Source organism: Castanea sativa, chromosome 8 (assembly GCF_040712315.1).
Source record: "Castanea sativa cultivar Marrone di Chiusa Pesio chromosome 8, ASM4071231v1".
Classification (NCBI taxonomy): domain Eukaryota; kingdom Viridiplantae; phylum Streptophyta; class Magnoliopsida; order Fagales; family Fagaceae; genus Castanea; species Castanea sativa.
Window position 1 is genome coordinate 39,745,982 of NC_134020.1, and position 22,298 is coordinate 39,768,279.

General features: G+C 32.5%; 1 protein-coding gene across 1 annotated transcript; it reads left to right on the forward strand.

Annotated features, from left to right (window-relative positions):
* The first annotated feature begins 13,650 nt into the window (after nt 1-13,650).
* Nucleotides 13,651-20,512, forward strand: LOC142606621 (uncharacterized). The gene is made up of 7 exons (XM_075777936.1): nt 13,651-13,828; nt 13,924-14,043; nt 15,215-15,736; nt 17,459-17,598; nt 17,693-17,813; nt 19,554-19,694; nt 20,251-20,512. The coding sequence occupies exons 1-7, from the start codon at nt 13,739-13,741 to the stop codon at nt 20,332-20,334; spliced, it is 1,218 nt and encodes a 405-aa protein (XP_075634051.1). The 5' UTR covers nt 13,651-13,738; the 3' UTR covers nt 20,335-20,512.
* The last annotated feature ends 1,786 nt before the right edge of the window (nt 20,513-22,298 follow it).

The window sequence follows — 22,298 nt, forward strand, 5'->3', positions numbered from 1 at the left end:
ATGAAGGGTTGTCGTTTAAAAGGTGGGGAGACAGAAATCGTGAAACACAATAAACTAAAAGGTGAGGAGACAAAAAGGGAGTTTGAAACCGTGAGACACAAGCTTGGGCTTGGGCTTGAGCTTTATTGTGGAATTAAAGCTATAAAGATTGTACTTTATGGTGGAGATAAGGCTTAGAATTATTTTCATTTTTTTTTTAGTATTTTAAAATTTAGGAAACTATTTTAAAATTATAGGAGAAATTCAAGAAAAAATATGGAAATGACATGACTGTCGACATGGCTTCATGTGAGCGTAGCAACATTAAATGCCACGTTTCAGCTTTTAGTAATATATAGAATATAAATATAGATATAGATTTAATGTCTAGGCATTCAAATGTAATAGTGATCTTATAGAAATATAAAGAACTAAGTACAAAATTATTTATCAACTAAAAATGAATGGAATTATAATATTGCGTATGCATTTGGAGATTGTGAGAATGCGAAGGAGTGTATGAAGAAACCTATAAAGGTGGTTTAGATGAAGGAACAATGAATTGAATTGTATCAGGAAGGAATACCGATGTAGTTAAACATTTAAAAGCCTGTGAATCAGAACCAGATTCGTAAGAGCATTCACATTGGGAATGGTATATGTCATATGTTGGTTTAATTTAGCATAAAAGTCCAAAAACCCTATTGCATTCGGACTTGTAAATGTAGACTATTGCAAAAAAATTTGCAATTGTGCTATAGTGCGATTCTAAATGTAGAATCGCATTGTAGCACAATGGTAAAACTAAATAATAGTTTTTTTATTCAATTTGACTTTTTCTTTCTTTATTTTTTGTGTTTTTCAATCCCCTCTCCTCCTTCAGTGATTCTCTCTCTCCCTCACTCACACTTTGTCTCTCCGTCTCCCACTCCTTGTTTCTCTCGGTGTGCAATGGTGGCCTGTTTGTGGTGGATCTCAGTGTGGCAAGGTCATGGTGGTGGTGTTTTTTTTTTTGGTGTGTGGGTCATCTTTTGGATTCAGATTTTGCTATTGCTTTGATTTGATTTTGGGATGTATTTTTTTGTGGGTTCATGGTGGTGGAGTTAGGGGCTGCCGTGGTGGTGGTGGAAGGGGGTGGGGTTTTTATTATGGGTCATATGTGGGTTCATGGTGGTGAAGGTGGTGGCGTGGCCATGGGTTTCGATGGCTGAGGTTTTTGAGTTTTGTTTTCTTTATGGGTTTTTAGGTTTTGTTAATCTATGGGTTTCTGGGTTTCGATGGCCATGAGTTTGTGGCTGGGGTTTCTGGGGTTTTTGGGGTTGCCGTGGTGAAGATGACTTTGGTTTTCAACTGATATAAGTCAGTTTAGGTTTTGAGTTTTGGAGATAAAAATCAGTTTGGGTATGTTCTTCGTGGTTGTGGTGGTAGCAAGTGGTTGTAGAGGTGATTTGGGTTTTTGTTTTTATTTGGGTTTTGAGATATATTCTTTTATTGTGTAGAAATATTATTTTAATGTGTTTTATTGTTAAATAAAAGTTGGGATGCTGGGAGTATTGTAAAACGGTATAGTATAATTGATAAAGTAGTTTTTTGAGATTGCAAAATAGAATATGATAGAATAATGGGATTCGAATGCTCTAACTCCTAGGAGCTAAAGGGAAGTTTAAAATAATAATGATATTATATAAGCATTCACTTACACGTGCCTGAACTAGGATTCCTTGATATTCAGCATATTCTTTTGGATTTATTTGCAGTATTCTCATGCTTGTAATACAATTTAATGCCTTCTGAACACTCAATTAATGCAGCAGGTTATAACTTTGTTTCCTTTTTTGTTTCAGGACACACCATTGATGGCTGAGATGAATGAGGATGACTCTCACAAACAAGTATATAATATAAGCAAAATTATTAGGTCTCCATTGCAACACATTGAATGTTATCAACCCCAGATCACATTAAAAGAAAAAGAGATTGCGTAGGAAAGCCCATTCAAAGCTAATTTCTCTCTCTCTCTCTATATATATAGTAAGAAAACTCATTCAAAGCTAATCTCTCTCTCTCTCTCTATCTATCTATATATATATATATAGAAGCTTTTGTGAATAGGTGGGAATTGAATTCTGAGGCATGAGCAAGAAAAATATCTGAAAGGTATAGAGTTGTCGTATGAATATGATAGGTGACAATCGAAAATGGCAATCCTTTTCGAGGGAACAGGGCCATGCATGTTACGAATATAGTATTACATTTGTGCAGGTCAATCGAAGATGGTCAAAAAGATTACTCCTATCAGCGCTTAATTACTATATTGTGAAGTTCATTGGCATTTTCATCTGCTCTCTGTAACACTTAGGCAATGAGGTTTAAACTTTAAGCCCAAAAAAAATCCAGCCATAATATAGTAAATAAGACCACGTTTGCGTTCAATAATTATTACGTCAAGCATTTCACATATGCATCATTTCTTTCAAGACGTGTATATATAATATACACACACACACACACACACACACAAGTCCCGTACAATTTTGGAATCCACATGTTGTAATTTAGAGGATAATATGTATGTTGTGTGACATGTATATATAACATGAGTCTGGTTAATATATGCCTTTAGAGTATACATTAATTATCAATTTTAGAAAAAAATTTATGAAAAATTGAAAAAATTTAGTCACTTTTTTATTTTCCCATAAATAATTTTCTAAAATGGTTTGTTAATAGATACCCTAAGGGCATATGCTAGTGAAACCCATATAACATATCTTCTTTTCTAGTTTAAAAAAAAAATTAATAGATGTTTTCTAAAATAGTTTGTTAATAGATACCCTAAGAGCATATGCTAGTGAAACCCATATAAATATCTCCTTTTCTAGCTTAAAAAAATAAAATATAATATAACTCTTTCATATGGGGGTGGACTCTATAAACATAGGACTCACCCTCATATAAGATAGATGTTTTATATTCCCCTTACACTAAAGAATTGTGTTTATTACACATAAACTATTACACACAAATTAAAACTGTGATTTTAAATTTTTAAATCGTGACTTCAAATCATGATTTTAGTTTAAAAATGAAATGTGCGTAAAACTGTGCAATAAATATTATCCTTACGCCAAATTCCACCTTGCAAGTGGGAGTATATAGTTTATACCAGGGTGGTCGATACCGTACCGGTACCGGCCGTACCGGCCGGTACGTACCGTACCGGTCAGTGCACCGGTACCGGTACACTTCTATTTTGTACCGGAAAAAATACCGGCCGTACCGGTCACGTACCGGCAATACCGGCCAATTTCGGGCAATACCGGCCAATACCGGGCGTACCGGCCGGTACAGAAAAAAACTTTTTTTTTTTTTTAGTTTTGTAATTTTTAAATTTTTGTAAGGACATAATAATAACTTATTTACACTAACTTATTAGTATTATTTGTTTTCTTAGTATGCAATGAACAACTAAGCTTTCTATTTTTTATATTGTGTTTTTTTTTTTCCTTTTAATTGATATTAAAGTTTAAAACTACGAATAATTTGTTCTGAATTGAGGTAATATTTTATGATAAACTTTTATATTTACTATAATATAAGTGAAATATTATATGCTTATAACCATGGTTCTAGAGATTTTAGTGTGTGTATATAATATATATATATATATATATATATATATATATATATATATATATATATATACATATATATATATGTATATATAAAATAGCGGTAAACCCGAAACGGTACACCGGTATTGACCGGTATCCGAAATATATCGTACCGGTGGCCAAACCGGTACAGCCTCCGGTACGGTATTGACTTCCTTGGTTTATACCAGTTAGAGATATTTGCATCATTGTAAGATAACTTCAATACGTTTCGGTAGCGCCAATAATGTCAAACTAAATTACTGAAGTCCAAAATTTCCATTTCATCAGTCACTTATTATGTCATCATGACCATTAAATGCATGTTTGTAGTAAAGTGGCATCTATTTATCTTTCTTATGACGATGCTTGAGATAAATATGGTCCAAATTTGTAGGGTTACTTAGAGCTCTTTTTGGGAGTTAACCTTATTTTTTAGGCCCATTTGGTAGCAGTATTTGAGTATTGTTGTTCAGTTTTCAGTGTTGTGAAAATACATGTTTAAGTGTTGTAGAAATACATATTAAAAGTGTTATTATTGTTTAAATACTGAAAACTGTTGTTTAAAAGCCACTACCAAACAAACCCTTAGTCTTTGGAAATCGTATAGTGAAGATGAAATTGTCATATTTTTTGTACAATGGCATGCCTTTATTTTATTTTATTTTTTATTATACACTTAATTGCAAGGAAGAAATGGATGAAAACCTGTTATAAGTGTGAATCCCACATCACCCCAAAATTAGTACTTTGAGATTTAATGTGGTTCACACATTTGTAATGTGTGATTGTCGTTTCTTGAGATAAATTTGAATGTTGCTTGAATTTGGGGTTCAAAGTCATGCAATATTAGTGGTGGACACGGTTGAGAACCAGTAAAACTTGGTCACATCAATAGTTTATAAAAATATTGTAAAGTAGTTTCTAGATATAGCATTACCTAATCTGAAAATAGATAATTATAATTTTTTTGCCTTTGTGAGTCTTAAGGACCTGAAAGCTACAACCGATTGTGAAAACTCAAAGGCTGATTTTCCTCCCACTGAAATTTCCTGTGGTGGCAAATACATCATCACCAATACTCTAAGAGTATTCGGCATTTTCAAATGGCAAGGGAGAAGCTTCAGCTACATGGAGCTGTTTTCTTACTTAAGTCAAATATAGTAAACACCCCCAAAATTTGGGCTAACTCCAACCAATCTCGAAATCTGAGCTAATGCCAACCAAACTTCAAGTGTTATCTACATTTTAGGAAAAGTCTAAGACCACATAATTTTTTAGAGTTTTTTGTTACAATTGTGACTTGGCAGAGTGTAATTGGTAAAAAAAAAATGGTAGGTCTACGTGTAAATGATAGTCAATCATTTACAATCTGCCACGTAAGAGTTGTGGCCAAAAAATTGTGGAATAATTTGTGTTCCTAAAACTACTCTATATATGTTCCTTTTTCTAAAAGCAAAATAGAACTACAAACCTACACCCACAGTATAAATAAAGGACATGTTAACACCTCTATTTTGCACCCACCGCCAGTTATACAATTACAGACAAACAAAATGAATCATTTCAATAAAAACGTATCACCATTGTTGTTGCTTGCACTGTTTATAATTGTTACTAATGTCTCTATGAATGCGGAAGCTGTAACAATTGAAATCTATAATAACGTGACTGCTCCGAACTTGAAAGCTATAGCCGATTGTCAAAACTCACAGCGTGATTTTCCTCCCACTGATATTGCCTATGGTGACAAATACATCATCCATGATACTCTAAGAGTATTCTGCAGTTTCAATTGGCAAGGGGGAAGCTTCAGCGACATGGAGATTTACGATTCTCAGTCTTACACATGCGATCCTTGTGTTTGGCGGCTTCAACCTGAGGGTCTATGTTATTATGCAACTACAGGACCTGCTATTGGTGTTTTTTGTCATAATTACAATCGTTAAATTTATGTTTTTCCATGGTGTCTTGTAATAAAGAAGATTCATCCACAATTGTGTTCTCTTCCTGGGTTTTAGAATAAAACAATCATAATATTTGGGGTATTATGAATGTATGGTCTTATGAAACAACAATTTCAACCAGATTTTTATAAATATGTATGTTGGAGTTTGGATGAATTATACCGCTCCGTTTGTTTCAATAGAAATCCTTGTGTAAAGTTAGTCTTCCATGTTTTTCAGTATTTGGTAGAATAAAAAAAAATATGAGTTTAAGGAAAACTATCTTTAGTTAACATAAATGGTATCACTTATTTTTAGAGATCATTTGTACTAATATTTTTTGGAAAACAACTCTATCTTACAGTAAGTTAAAAGGAAAGTTAGGAAATTATTTTTCTACTCATTAAAAGTTGTTACCAAATATTGGAAAATGAGATAGTTTTATAAGAAATGCTTCTTGAAAAAATGACTTATTTTCTATAAAATATCATTGCTAAAACAAATAGATCATAGTTTAGTGGTAATAACATCGTTTGTAGTACCTCACAATGGAGGCTATAAGAATTTTTTTTTAAGGATTTTGTCATTAAAAAACTTAAATTATACAAAATCTAACAAAAAGAAAACTTTATATATTGACAAAATAAACCAATGCAAATACATAAAATCTTATAATTTTCTTCAACTAATTTTCTTATTTTGAAATCATTTCTCATTATTAATGTTGCAAATTACATCTCTTTCAAAATTTTAGTTAAATAAGATTTTTCTTAGGCTTTTGCTTTTTATTTGTAAGGACGTAATAAATTGTTATGGGGACCAAAGTAACTTAGTTGTGGCCTTAGCCTACAACTCTCACTAAAAAAATTAACAAGGCTATATATTTTGAAAATTTAACCGTTGAATTGCATGTTCTTTATGTTCTTAAAACACATGTCAAATTTAATGCTAATCGGATGTTATTTACTATTCAATCTATAAATTTATTTTTTATGTATAATTTTAGATTACAAAAACTCGAAATTTAAACATTTGATTAGTGACATAGTTATTAATATTTGATCTTCACAAAATTTTGAAAGTATGAAGGATATAAGAAGAAAATGTAATCCAAATGTGAATTTGTCAAATTTCACATCCAATAAAAAAAATATTGAGTAGAGTTATAGTCTTAGTTTACAACCAATTTGTTGCTAAACTTTATCCAAAGTTTAATCATGTTAGGCCTAAAAAGATATAGGGTGGTCACAAATTTTTTAAAATTCATATATAATAATAATAATTTTTATCATATTTTTTTGTTGAAAGTGTGTTAAAGTATACTTGTACTTAGAAAAAATAAAAAAAATAAAAAGTGAAATTTTAAAAAGTTGTACATAAAAGTTCAAAATTAAAAATTAAGCTTATAAATTCATGCCAAATGGACTCTTGGTCAATATGATATAAGTTGTTAGCGAATATGACAGTTATAGGTGCGGTTTGGATATGGATTATTGTTGCTACATTTTGCTTTTCTGCGTTTTGTCCTCTCTCTTTTTCTTTTTTTTTTTCAACGTGCATGAACAGCAACCGGTACTGTTCATGCACGTTATTTTACTGTGCGGGAGACCAATTTCACTGTTCACACAATGTAGCTGCACTATTCATGAGACCCATAAGCACTTTATTCAGAAAAATATATTAAAAATAGGTCCCACAGCACTATTCACACAAAATTATTTTGCTTCAGTGTTTTCATTTTTTAGTTTTCAGTTTTCAGCAACAAGCTCTATCCAAACGGACCCATAGTATCCTGTGACTTTGTACTATTGATTTAAAGTGACACAAAAAAAGGGCTTATCATTTGATATAAAACTCCAAAGTAGACTCTATCTTATTTTTACCATAAAGTGACACAAAAAATAGCTTATCATTTTTTATAAAACCCCAGAGGTAGACTCTATCTTATTTTACCATATCATAGATTAAAATCCAAAATAACATAAAAATAATTAGAAAATAGTAAAATTAATGTTCAATGTAATATGCATTATCAACTGATCTAATGAAGTGATTGTCATGTGTAGTACATATACCATACCCATTAAAAAAATCGGTTTCATCATGTGGAATTCCTCCAAATTTTTATACTAGTATAAGGTAAATATTGTGATTGGAGGAAAATCATTAAGTGCTCTCGAAGTGCAAAAACATAATACTTCTTTTACTCACATGAATGGTAAATCCTAACATGAATTTAATTAGCAAGATCTACTATTATGTAAGAGGGTCACTATATAAAAGATTCATAATAGAGAATATTTTCTTTGATTGAAACTGGGTTGGCGACAAGTGAAGCTTACGGGGTTGAACCCCCTGAGCTGGCAAAACAAAAAAAGAATTATGTATAGTAATTTTTTTGATCATTTAAAATAAAATTATGAACCCCGTAACCCAAAGTTTTTTAATGTTTAATTGAAATAAGCTTGAATATGATCCTCTATCCTATATTTTAGCTTTTTTATACCGGAAATGTTACACAAAAAAGCAATTAAACAATTAGGCATGGGTGTTTCTGAAAAATAGAAAATAGACAAGCGGCATGGGGCATGGGACAGAGGAGTGATTGGAGTGAAGATAAATGAAAATGTTAACACAACAAAATTTTAAAGAGAAACTAAAATAATAATTAAAGCTCACTTATAACTATTGGTGCAATCACAATAATAATGGAAATAACACAAAAGAAACTGGATAATACTTCTGAATATTATTTATTTGAAGATAGAAATACACAATACTATTTGGACTAAGGCAAGACACTCGCTTTCTTTAAGGAGATTCAAACCCTTGGTTGGCCAAACCAATGCAGTATGGCTAGAACAACCTTTGCACAAAATGTTCAAACTCTATATTGGGTCTGAATGAGTCTATTTATGGGCTCCATGGGTCTCACGAAATTATTACACAAATTAATTTGATTAATTAGGTCCAAAATTCTAATGTAGCGGGTGTTACAAGATTAATTGCTAGAGATAAATCTGGTGGGCTGGAGTTACACAATTAATGAACTAGATAAGGAGTTTTTTGATTAATAAATAGGCTCAAACAGCTAATCCATTAAATGGATGAATAACTCTTCATTTTCTATAATAAAAATGTCATTTACTCACTAATGAATATGAAAATTTATTCTGAATGTATTTAGCCCAATATCTGGATAAATGACTATTTATACCAAGAGGATTGCTGATATGATTCTCCCTGACCAATGAAATGATGTCATCTATGCAAATGTATGTGTGAGCTTCCTAATCAACACAAGGAATACAAAAATAAAAATTACCAAATGATGTCACATTTGCATAAATAACAACATTTAATTGGTTGTGAGGTCAAGGAGGATCACGTCAACAGTTCTTCTGGTAAACCTAATAATTTCTCCAATATCTGAAGTAATACATATTAGCCCATTAATTATCGCAATTAAAAAGAATAAAAGAGTCTCTCTCCTTTTCAATGTGGGATTAAACATTCCACTAGCTCCTTATCTTTCATATTAACTTCCACATCTTTACAATTATATTTATGTCGGAATATAAACCATTTTAATTACATAATATTAAAATGCTCCAACAATAACAAAAGTGATTAATATATTTATTGTATTTAGAAACAATAAATAATTTCTAAAATTTAAACTTAGTTACAATAATTAAAATGCTTATTGTATTAAGAAACAATATACCAAATGAACTTATAGTTTATCTTTTGTTCTCTTTCTAGCACTATGGACAAATTTGTTATAAGAAAACCACATAAACTACAAAATCCATTTCTTACTCAAGATACATCTTCTTAATTGTTGCCGATTCTCCTAGATTAATGATATTGGTTAAGACATGACATGGGTGAAAAAATCATTTTTTATTATTATTTTTAAAAAATTACAAAACAAGTATGAATAACCTTATTAGCCCTAATTTAAAACTATCTAATAAATTCTACATATCCATCCTCCTAATTAAAAATATATAAATTTTTACCACAATTAAAAAATGAGAAAACTTGTGTACAGTACTTTAGGTGCTATTCCTTAGATTCTATTCTTAAAATTCTGTCATGTGGCTACTAAATTTAAAAAATACACTTCTATCCATGAAAAAAAAATCACAAGGAACAACACTTAAATACTGTACCTAAGTCTTGCTCATTAAAAAAAATAGTAGTAGCTAAACAAAAATGGTAAATTACAACTTACCCACACATGGTTTGATCGAAATTTAAGTTGCCTACATGTATTTTGAAATTTGACACTTTACCCACCTGAGATTTGATCGAAATTTAAGAGTATGTTTGGTAACTATTTTTTCCCCTTATTTTTTGTTTCTAAAAACAATTTTCTATTTTTGTGACAAAAAAATTTGTTTGGTAACCCAAAATGGATAGAAAACAAAAATTATTCTCAAAACTCAATTTGTGAAGGAAATTGAAAATATGTAAAATGTTGTTTTCAGTTTTTAATTTTCAAAAGTTTATAAAAACATGTGTATGCACTTAAAATTCTGTCAACCCAAGCCCACTTAGAATAGTATACTTGTAGGGTTCAACTTAGGCCAAAATCAATAAATTGGTTAGAAAGGGAATCAAAAAACAAGAGAGGGCTTAGCCCGGTGATGAGAATAAGGAGGAAGGCCTTGTTTATATGCCAGTCCCTTAATACAAGCTTGCCCGAGAAGGCCAAAGTTATATAGAGAAATGTACTATTCATGTTCTTCTCTCAATGATCTTTTTTCAATGATCTTTTTTGTTTTCACCCCCTTTCTTTGGAAACTATCTTTTCCTTATATACTCTCCCCTACTTCAAATCTTGACCATCCATCCCTACTTAACTAGCTTACTCTCATGACATTTGTCTCTTTCTACATTTGATGAAGATGATGGAATGAATCTGCTTAGCTGTGATTTGCACTGTTCAGGTCACTTCCTCATCAATGTAGTTGATAAACACTACAAAACACGTGGATCTTAGGCCACGTTTTCAAAAATGTGGCCTAAGACCCTGTTTGAGCCACGTTTCATTGAAACGCAGCTACAACGCTAGAATTATAGCCACGTGCATGAAACTCTACCCAAGATCAAGTTTGTAGCCACGTTTCTTGGTGTTCCAGCTGTGTTTTTCTCATTTTGGGCTTAAGCCGCGTTTTTAAAATGCGCCTTTAGGCCCATCTAAAATGTTTTTTTTTTTTTTTAAATACGTCTTGAAGCCACGTGTATAAAACACGGCTATAGGTCTGTCCTAAAGTTCCATTTATTGAAAAAGACGGTCATAGTCACCCTTGAAGCTGCGTTTATATAAACACGGCTTCAAGCACCCTTGAAGCTGTGTTTATGTAAACAGGGCTACAACACCCACTATAAATTAAATAAAAAGCAACCCCTAAGGCACTCTCTAATTTTTACCAAAAATAGAAAAACTCTATGTCTAAGCCCTTCGAACCCTAAGTGACTCCCAACAATCTCCACCACCGATCCTACACACCGGTGCCAACAAAGCCCAGTCCACCATCACCGGCGCTACCTTGGGTCTCTCTCTCTCTCTCTCTCTCTCTCTCTCTCTCTCTCTCTCTCTCTCTCTCTCTCTCTCTCTCTCACTCAAGACACTAACAAGGCCGACTAGCAGTAAGTTTTTTAAATTCATTGTTTTGATTTTTGTTTTAGGGTTTCCATTTGTGTTTTAGGGTTTCAATTTTTGGTTTAGGGTTTTGATTTTAGGTTTAGGGTTTCGATTTTAGGTTTAGGGTTTCAATTTAGGGTTTAAATGGACTTTTTTGAGGGATTTGCTTCATGGGATTTTGATATTCTATTTTTTTCTTGCAGGAACAAAACAACCTCTCTCTGAATCTCACTCGGACCTCCCTCCCTCTCTCTCTCTCCAACTCTCAATCTCACTCAAGACACTCACAAGGCTAACTAACAGTAAGTTTTTTAAATTGATTGTTTCGATTTTTCGTTTAGGGTTTCAATTTTAGGTTTAGGGTTTCAATTTTGGATTTAGGGTTTCGATTTTTGGTTTAGGGTTTCGATTTTTGGTTTAGGGTTTCGATTTTAGGTCTAGGGTTTTTATTTATTTATTTACTTTTTTGCCCTTGCTGAACACACACTTGGTTTAATCAATATTTTCCATGACTCGGGCCTATAGTCCCAGGTTTTAGGCCACGGTTAAAAACGTGGCCTAAAAAAACGTGGCTATAGACCAAATTGTTCTATAGCCACGTTTTTCTGATCTATAGCCACGTTTTAAAAACATAACTATAGAACCTTTTTTTTTTGTATTTAAAGTTGTTGCCCACCATTTAATGCGAAGGCTACAGGCTACCCTAAACTAGAAACTTCCCTTATGATCTCTGATTCCCTCTCATCATATTCCTCTTCCCACTTGGAATGCTTTAAAGTCCTTTTGATTTATCTCTTCCCCTCCCCAAGCAACCTTCCTTCTCGGGCCCATGGCCTGTGGCATTCCCCCCACACTGTGATTCTTCAATTTCATCATTGGTCCTCGGGCACCCACAACACGCATTTAATTTAATGCATCTGTCTCATTTAATGAGTTAGCAATTAGAGTTCAAATCTATGAACAATATATTTTAGTATTTTCTATTTTTTTTCTTCAAAAATCTGTATTTTTAATATTAACTAACCAAACATGTTTTTTATTTTAAAAATACAAGAAAATTGTTTTTTTCTTTATATTCCCAAAAACAAGTTTTTGAAAATAGAAAACAAAAACTGTTACCAAACATAACTTATGTTGTTTAATTGTGGTTTGAAATCCCATAATACAAGTGTTCCATTGAATTCTTTTTAATCTTGTATTTATATGTTTCTGGAGGAGAGGGACATAAAAGTGGAACAAAATTACATATATAGCCATATTTTTTACAGAAGTTGGTTACATAGGATATGTTTGGCAATTGTTTTTTTTTCTTTATTTTCTATTTCCAAAAATAATTTTTTTTAGACTAAAAAACTTGTTTGGCAACCACAAATTATACAAAAAACAAAAACTGTTTTCAAAACTTAATTTGCAACGGAACCTGAAAACATGCAAAAAGCTGTTTTTAGTTTCCAATTTTCAAAACCCAATGAAAATGCGCATTTAATTTAATAAATCTATCTCATTTAATAAGTTAGCATTAGAGTTCAAATCCTAGTAACAATATATTTTATAATTTTCTATTTTTTCTTCAAAAAATTATCTTTTTATTTTCAACTAACCAAACTTATTTTTTATTTCAAAAATACAAAAAACAAATTTATATTCCTAAAAAACGAATTTTTGATAATAAAAAACAAAAGCTATTGCTAAATATAACCATAACTTTCAGTAAGCTAACCTCAGATTAGGGGTGGCAAAATTTGACACGACCCGCGAACCCGACACGACACGACACGAAATTAGCAGGTTATGGGTTGAGGCTTAACGGGTTCGTGTCATATTCGGGTTGACACGACTAACCCGTTTAATAAATGGGTTGGGTTAGTGTTGAACACATAGAACCTGTTTGACCCGTCTGACCCGTTTAATTAAATGATATTTTACCAATATACCCTTCAAACTCTAGGTATATAAACTTATTAGTTGTTGTGATTTATTTTCTTTGACATATTGTGATTGATTATTTGTGATATTGGGATATACTTTAATTTTGAATGATTATTTGTGATGCGATTCTTTCGTTAGTTCTGAATTTTATATTAAAAATATTTATTTGTTTGTTTTTTCATTAATTTTTATTTTTCATTTTGATAAAATCTGATAAACAGGTCGACACGACTGACCCGTTTAATAAATGGGTCGTGTTAGGGTTGAGAAATCTTGACCCGTTTAATAAACAGGTCGGGTTAGTGTTGACCTATGTAGTCGAATACTCATGACTTGACACGACACGAACCCGACTCGCAAACACGAATTGTCACCCCTACCTCAGATGGTACAGTATCAAATTCTAACCGCACGTAGGTAATTTGGCAAAACCACGCGTGGGTGAAATGTAATACGCAAAAAAAAAAAAAAAAAAAAAAGGGTTCCATCTCGAACCGAATAGCTCGTAAACCCTCGAAGGTTGGAACAAACACTTTAAGAAAAACGTTCGAACTATTCTACTTCTCTCTCTGAATATGGGGACAGAGAACAAATCGAAGTCACACACGAACGACAACAGAGGCAACAACAGTAGGAAGAGAAAGCCGCGCTATCTTCCCCACAATGTCTCTCTCCCTCTCTCTTCCTATAGTATTGTTTTTGTTGTGAGCTTGGTTATTCATCATGTACATGGTTTTTTTTTTTTTTTTTGGTGTTACAGAAGGCAGTGAAGAAGAAGGGTTCGTACCCATTAAGGCCAGGAGTACAAGGATTCTTTATCACCTGTGATGGTGGCCGAGAACACCAGGCCTCTCATGAAGCCATTAACGTTATTGACTCTGTATGTCTCTGTGTTTTCTGTTTTTTTTTTTTTGTTGGAATTAATTTTTTGGTTTTTGCTCATGAAATTGCCTTATGGGTATATGTTTATTGTTGTTAAAGTCTATTTCTTTATGCTTTCCTTTTCTGGGTTCTCAATAATTAACTTACATCATGTTTTCTTAGTAGTGACAGAAGTTTGGGGTTGAATTAGAATGACATTTAGTAAAATTACTGTTTGTTGTGTGACAGATTTTTTTTTTTTTTTTTGAAGTTAAAATAAGTGTGTGAAAGGAAAAAGAAAATGGAAAATTTTGCCTAATTAGGTTGGAGATTTGGGAAAAGTATGGTTTTGCTTGTTTTCTGTTGAATATATGAATAAATAATTTGAAGAATTAGTTTAAATGCAAGTGGAATCCGGCTGAGTGTTTGAAAGAATGAAAGAAAACAAAAAAAGAAAAAAGAGAAGAGAAGGGTTTTCAAGGTCAAATTGTTTATTTGTGAAATGGGGAAAAATTGGGTTTTGGGTGCTTAGAAATGATTTCATTGGAAAGTTGTGACTCAAAGGACAATAATGATATGCATTTAATCTTTGAGGATTTCACATTCTCCCTATTTAAAGATAATTTCTATGATATTTCTTTTGTTTTAGTAAAAAATTAGGGAGGGGAATATTGTTTATGTTTTCTTAAGGGTTATTTCTTCTTCATTTTTAATAATCTACCTCTTTAATATTCAGTTCAAACATAGTGTTGATGCTTGTTCAATTCGAATTCAACAGCATTTGTTGTCTCTTTATTCTCCTTCTATGGTAGTTGTGATTATAGTGATGTGATTGTATGGGTCTTGTGCTTCACTTCTAGTTCCAACTTGATTTTCAAAGTTCTGTTGCCTGATTTTCATTGAAGTTTGGTCAAACATATATTGAACCTGTATAAGCTTCATCGTAACTATGTGTGTAAGCAGAAGTGTTTCCATGTGACACTGTTGTTTATGAAGTTTGACAAAATATATAGAGAACCTTGGAATGAGGTTTATATTATGTTTTGTGTGTGTGTGTGTGTGTGTGATATTTTTATCCTTGGATGCAGAAAAATACAAAATTCTGAACATTATGTTCCCCTTATCAATGAGGTGGAGTTAAGTTAGCTACTCTAATGCTGGTTGATTTGTTTTGTTCCATTTCCTTTCAGTTTTATGAAGAGCTAGTCCATGGGAAGGATTCGGGTGTAAAGCTTGCTGAGTTACCTAATAAACCTTCAAATAAGAAGATTAAGTTCTCATATTCTGACTCTTCTGGTAGCGATGATGATGATGAGGAGGAGGAGGAGGAGGAGGAGGACAACGATAAATCAGATACTCGTGGGGATGATACTGCTAGTCATAAAGATGCGATAAATCAGGAGTCCAATCCTCAAGATGCAATAAATCAGGAGTCCAATCCTCATACAAAAGATGATGTGAACCATGGAAATCAGACTGAAGAAAAAGATAATGATGGGGATGGTAAGAATGATGAGAATCAACCAGATAATGATAATAATGGGGATGGTAAGAATCATGAGAATCAACCAAAAGAAACTGAGGAGCCTCCAGCAAAGAAACAATGTGTAGAAACAGTTGCAACGAAATCTGTGATCCATGTAAGAGTGGAGGAGAAGTCCATTGATAAACTAATTGAAGCTGAACTCGAAGAATTGGGAGATAAGAGCAAGGTGAGTTAGCTAGAGCTGCTAAACTTTCTGGCTTCATTTGTTCTATTTTATTTTAAATGTATCAGATTTGAAGGCCAAACCTGAATATGTCAGAAACTGTTCTCAAGTTTCTATCTCCCCAATTTATTTTATTTTTTTTAATTTTTGAATATTTTTGTTCTTCTTCCACTTTTTCCTGGCCCTTTTTCTAATTGTTGTTATTTTATCTTATTAACTTCTGTTCAAATACTTTCATCTCTCCCCTGCCTCTGTAATATTTTGACGATTGAACTTTAACAGAGTTGAGGTTTCAATTATCAAGATGAAGTCCTTGTTTTCGAGAGCTTTATTTGAGTGGTGCCACACTCTTGGAACATGTGATATTTGTTCTGTGGTAGAGTTTGTAGATTCTCTTTTAGATTGTGACTTTATCTTAATGTGGTTTTTTAGGAGAACTGTGTGTATAATCTTAGAGTTTATTATTTGTCAAAAAAATATTTTGGCTAATTCTAGAGTTTTTTACGATTCAAATATGATACATGGGCAGTAATATTTCTTTCTAGGCTATGCTAATAATTTTTGGTTGCTGATGCATCTAGTCATTTCTTCTAGCAATTTGGTAAAGTTTGCTACTGTCATGTTATGATGTCTTGTGTGTTGTTTCCAAGCTCTCTCTGGACTAAAATTTTCAATTTAATGCCACTGTGTTCATCTAAATTGTATTATACAAATTCTTCTTGTATCACATTTTAGTTTCATTTTTTTTAAAGAGCATTGCAGCCTCATTTTCAAATGGAACAATTTGATAAGCTCAAGTTTGATTCCGATTTACATTGGCCTGTGAATTGAAGAATTCTTTGATATTCTGATGTATATATAACTTCTAAAATAATTAATGTGAGAAATTGTTATTATTGATTCTGCCCTTGCTCATATTTATCATGGACGGCTCAGAATGAAATTCTATCACTGATGGTAGTCACACCACAATCAACTGTTATTGAAGGTGGTTTATATCAATCCTTTGTCTTGTTCACGTAGACAAACTCACTGAGGGAAGAGAACGTCAATGAGTGAAGTAAAAAAATTGATGCCGCAACCCCAGTGACAACTGTACTTCCTTTAATCAAACTGTTAGTTCCAGTCCTTGAAACCCTATAGCTCCTTTTGAGTCTGAATGAAAGGGAGATATATATATATATATATATATATATATATATATATATATATCTTTTTTCACAACTGTTGAGTTGGTATACTGTAGTTATTGTACAATATAAGTGGTGTCAATGATGGGCCCACGTAAAATTGATTCTGCACCAATCACACCTTTGCCAGCTTTGTAAGTTGTGAAATTTGTTTGTCTCTAGAATTGCTCTATGATTTATCTCAAACTGATGTGATGTCAAATATTTGAAATTGAAAATAATGATAGAGTGACTTGTTATCATCAGTCACCAATTTTCTTAATCATTTAGTTGAATAACAAGTACTTCATGACACATTGACATTTTACAACAGCTGAAAGTGCAAAATTATCAGTTATTCCCATTAAGTTGGGCAGTGGATGCATAATTTTTATATACATCGCCCTTCTAAGGGTCCTCATATTGTGAAGAGTTCACCATATGCTCACTGCCCTTGCTGTTAGTGGCATATTTGCTTTTGTCATTTCATTCTGACTCAAAAACTTGTGTGTGCCCTTAGTATTTTTTCTTGAGCTGACGGTAGATTGTTATACAGAGGCGCTTTTTCAAGCTTGATACATCTTGTAATGGTGTTGTCTTTATTCAAATGCGGAAGAGAGACCGAGAACCCAGCCCCATAAATATTGTGCAGCACATGATGACATCTCTTGCATCAACAAGGAAACACATGTCAAGGTTCATAAATTGCTTTTCAGTCAAATCATACAAAGGACATAGAAGAAATGTTATATTGGTGCTGGCAAGCTAACATGTTTGTTTTCTTGTATAGGTTCATCTTAAGGATATTACCTATTGAAGTGGCCTGCTATGCTTCTGAGGAAGAAATTTCAAGAGCAATCAAACCTCTTGTTGCAGAATATTTTCCAGTGGAAACTCAAAACCCACAAAAGGTAATACTATTAATCAACTTTACCATTTTATATCATATCTTTTCTGATAAACTGATTTTAAATTATTCAAAGCTGCTTAAGTGATAATTTCCCTTGAAACACCCTATTGGACATATATTCAACATTGTTAACTAAGAATCTAAATTATATTTTTCCATCAACACTCTTTTACTTCCCAAAAGTGGCAAAATTGATCCTTTCTACAGACAGCATTAATAGGATAAATTCATCAGAGGCCCTTTTTTTTTTATGAATTTTTTCTAGTTTTTGTCAGTAATGGTTCAAGTTGGTTCTAGTTATTTGACCTTGAACTTAGAATGTAATATGGTGAAAAAAAAAATTTCAATAGGAGATCTCAGATTTTATCAATAAATTGAAGTGAATCAAGTATGATTTTGCAAGATCTTTATTTTATTGGATTTCATCAGAAGGATGCAGAATTTCCAACTTGTTAGAAATTTTGAACTTACTGTATGTTTTATTCTTCTTTGGGGGAAATTTGGGTACATAGCCTGTGTACTTAAGTCATATACTTCCTCAGTTGATTAATACAATTATTGTTACTTTTGGGTTATATTCTTTTCATCTTACTAAATATGTTATTTATCCCCACAAAAAAAAAATAAATAAAAAAACGACCGAAGTGAAACTGGCCCCAGTCCAAGCATAACAATGGTGCACATAACTAGAAACCCACCTAACCCTAATCATAGTGCTAGAATCAGCTCCTTGTGGGTTTGATTTGAAGATGAAGTGTATTCGAGCATATCATGATATTTATATTCCGTGAAGTCATGACTAAAGGTCAAATTATAGGTGCGGGTACCTGAATTGAATTGAGTTAATTATAGAATAGTCAAATGCTCTGTCAAGAATCCAGTCATGGGAAATGAAATGGGCCAGAAATTTGGGCAAAGATATTGCAAATTTGATATCTGAAGGGAAGGAATTTAAATAACTGAATAGATGGACAAAGGGTTTAGCAGTTAGTGCTGACTTGGGATTAGAAATTTACAATATTCACAACTGATAACCTTAGATTTATGTGGTTTTCAAACTTATTAGTTAATTGTTAGCTAGCGGATGGTATGTACCAATTTATGTTTTAAGTTTTTATTCCAGTTTGATATGTACATTGTCTCTTTTTTCACGTTTGGTGGACCGTTATGGTCTGAGATTGGTGCATGCTGCAATCTAGTAGTACACGTTTCTGGAAATAAGAATGACTAACTTAACATCAATCTGGATCTTGACCTTCCATTGGATTTATTCCCTGTGGTAGACTATATATATGCACAAATATGGTCATTGTATTTTAGGCATGTGTGTCTGAGAAAGAGTCCAGGACGATGTGATGATATCCACTTTCAAAGTTCCAAATCCTTATTTTTTAAGTTGGGGACTCAAGCAAAATACCTAATGTAAGTTGATGACCTTAATCTAATTTTGCATTCATCTGCTTTGAATTTAGGAGGTATATAATTGGGTGAAGATCTTATTTAATTTAGACTGACCAGTTCTCTTCTCTGCCCCACTCTCTCTTTTCATATTCCCAGCACTGTAGGAAACAAAATGAACTAAAGAAATTGAAGTATAGAACCACCAGGTTTTGTTTGCTATTTGGTTGGCTCCCTATATAAAATCTGTGCAAACTGCATCCCTTGGCTACTGTGTACATCACAATCTAAAATCTCATGGCATACTGAGATGGAGTTTTGACTTCTCTAAACTTCTGTGCAGTTTGCAGTATTGTATGAAGCCCGTGCAAATAGTGGTATTGACCGGATGAAGATCATAAATGCAGTTGCAAAATCCATCCCTGGACCGCATAAAGTTGATCTTAAAAATCCTGATAAATCCATTGTAGTTGAAATTGTCAAGGTAAGAATGTTCTCTTTCTGTTGCTAAAAAAAACTTGTAGTTTCATGCTTTCTTGTTCATCTTTTACACCATCTTTTGCTAACCTTTGGTCTCTTGTTGTGTTGATTTGAATCTTGTTTTGTTGATCCGGTACCATGGTTAAATAACTTAAAACTCTATCAGCAAGAGTTTCAGAGAACTTTGGAATTTTGGCTTTCATTTTTTTTTTTTTTTATGAACTTTTATTAATGGCTATAGGAGTTGCATTGCATCAAATCCAACTTTTGTGTTTTGATTGTGATACTACTCTGTTTTATCTTTTCGCTTTGTCTCTTTTATTTACTTTTTCTTCCATGTACCCTGAAGTTCTTGTAATGATTTAGAGGTTATGCTTGTAGAAACTGTCTTACTAATGTTAGCTAATTCTCTATCAAAGCAATAGCTTTCATGCATTTCAATTTTGAATAAAACAGCAACTCATGTGAAAGGACTGAAGTTTTACTTGTTGCTAGATGTCTGTTATTTGATGAACCTTTCTTGACTATGATAAATCTTTTGTTTTTTTCAATGTTGTCAGACTGTGTGCTTGATTGGGGTCGTTGAAAAGTACAAGGAACGGGCTAAGTACAACATAAGGCAGCTTACATCATCCCAACCGTAGCCATGTCAACCCTTTTTTTTTTTAGTAATTGGAACTGCTGACATTTGATATGTAGGGTTTCCATCTTGTATTGTAGTATGGAGTATTTAACAAGTGAGGTGACAGCGAGTTTAAACCACAAATAATCTCATTTTAAGAATAATATGTCATAATGAAAATTTTGCCAAGTTTAGATGCCTGCTGCATTCTTCCTTTGTTTTCTCTCTCTCTCTCTCTCTCTCTCTCTCTCTCTCTCTCTCAAATAACGATGTCTGATACAGCTAATCCAAATGAACTAGTTTGTTGGTCATTAGCACATTTGGAAATGCTAAGAACCATGACCATGCAAATTTTAAGAACCATACTCAAATTTTACAAATTCTTCACAATCCAGTAGCAAGTTTATATTGATGAATCCTACCGGTGCAAAATTTATTGGTTGTCCAATTATGAGTAACCAGGTGATAAATAAGTGTATGCACCTCGTATATTCTCCAATTTTAGATATGTGCTAACTTCATTCTATATGTACTCTTTTTTTTAATATATGTTATTTGATGTGTAATCTAATTTTCGATTGACCAATTTAGTTTGAAGGGTAAATTACATATTTGGTCTCTAACCTTTACAGCTAATTTCAATTTGATTCTTAACCTTTTAAATGTGCCAATTTGGTCTTTAACCTTTTGGAGTTGTGTCAAAATGGTTTCTAATGTTAAGTAATGGATGGAAAATGTTGACATAACTAACAGCCTAAATAAATATTATTTTTTTGCCACCTGTACTGCCACATCAGATTACATTAAAAAAAAAATTGTTAAGACTCGTGTACGTGAGGGCTATTTGGGATCAAAATCCCTAATAGAAATGGATCTTAATTTGTTACTAGTACAACCCACGCCACAAGGTTCACTGGACCACAACCCATCTCTCTCTCTCTCTCTCTCTCTCTCTCTCTCTCTCTCTGCCTACTTATAAGGTAAGGTACTACTCTTTTTATATTCTTGTTTTTATACAAATAAAGTCGAAGGATAGCATATTGTTGGGAATGTGGCCACACTTAAAATTTTGGATCCTTATATTGAATTAGAAACAATAAAACTGTCAGCGATCTTTTCAATTGCTCTGAAACTTTCACTTTTAAAAACTTTTGTACAAAATTAGCTATCTTCCAAAAAAATCGTCATCTTTTGACACCATTAAATGACGAGAAAGACAAAGGTTTTGTGTGGGGAAAAGGGTTGCTTGGTGAATGGGGGAAATGAGCCCATTTGTAATACTAGTGAGATTTGAAGGAAAAGATCAGTCATTGTGAGTTTTGGTGCAAATGGGTCAATGAGAATTTGATGTGGGAGAGTGGTTCTTGGTGAAAGAAAGTGAAACCAGAGCACAAGGGTTGATGGATATAAGTTATAACTGATTTGTGAAGATTAAGACAAGCATCCGTAATTCTTAGTAGTGTCATATAACTTTTCATATCAATGAAAAATATAAAATGAAGAAGATGATGAAACGGACTTTAAAAAAGTGAACAAATTTAATGACCCATTAGTTGACGTGGCAATTTTTTTATTTAGACCATTTGACACATCAAATTTTTCCACCCAAAAAATAACGATGGGGACTAAATTGACACAATACTGAAAAGTTAAGAACCAAATTGACACAATTAAAATGTTAGAAATTAAATTGAAATATAATGTAAATGATAGAGACTAAATATGTAGTTTACCCTAATGTGAATTAGTAGTAAATATTTATTTTGAATGTATTTATATATGAAAATTTTAAATATAAAATGTGATAGTTATTAATAGTTATTAAGATTGCTTTTTTTTTTTTTTGGGTTATAGATATTTTTGTAAGGACGCAAATTGGTTCCCAAGCCCAAAGGATAGATGAACTTCGGCCCAAAGAGCTCAATACAATGAATTTGTAGAGAGTGAGTTGAAAAACTGGGCTTTAATGAGTTAAACAATAAGTAA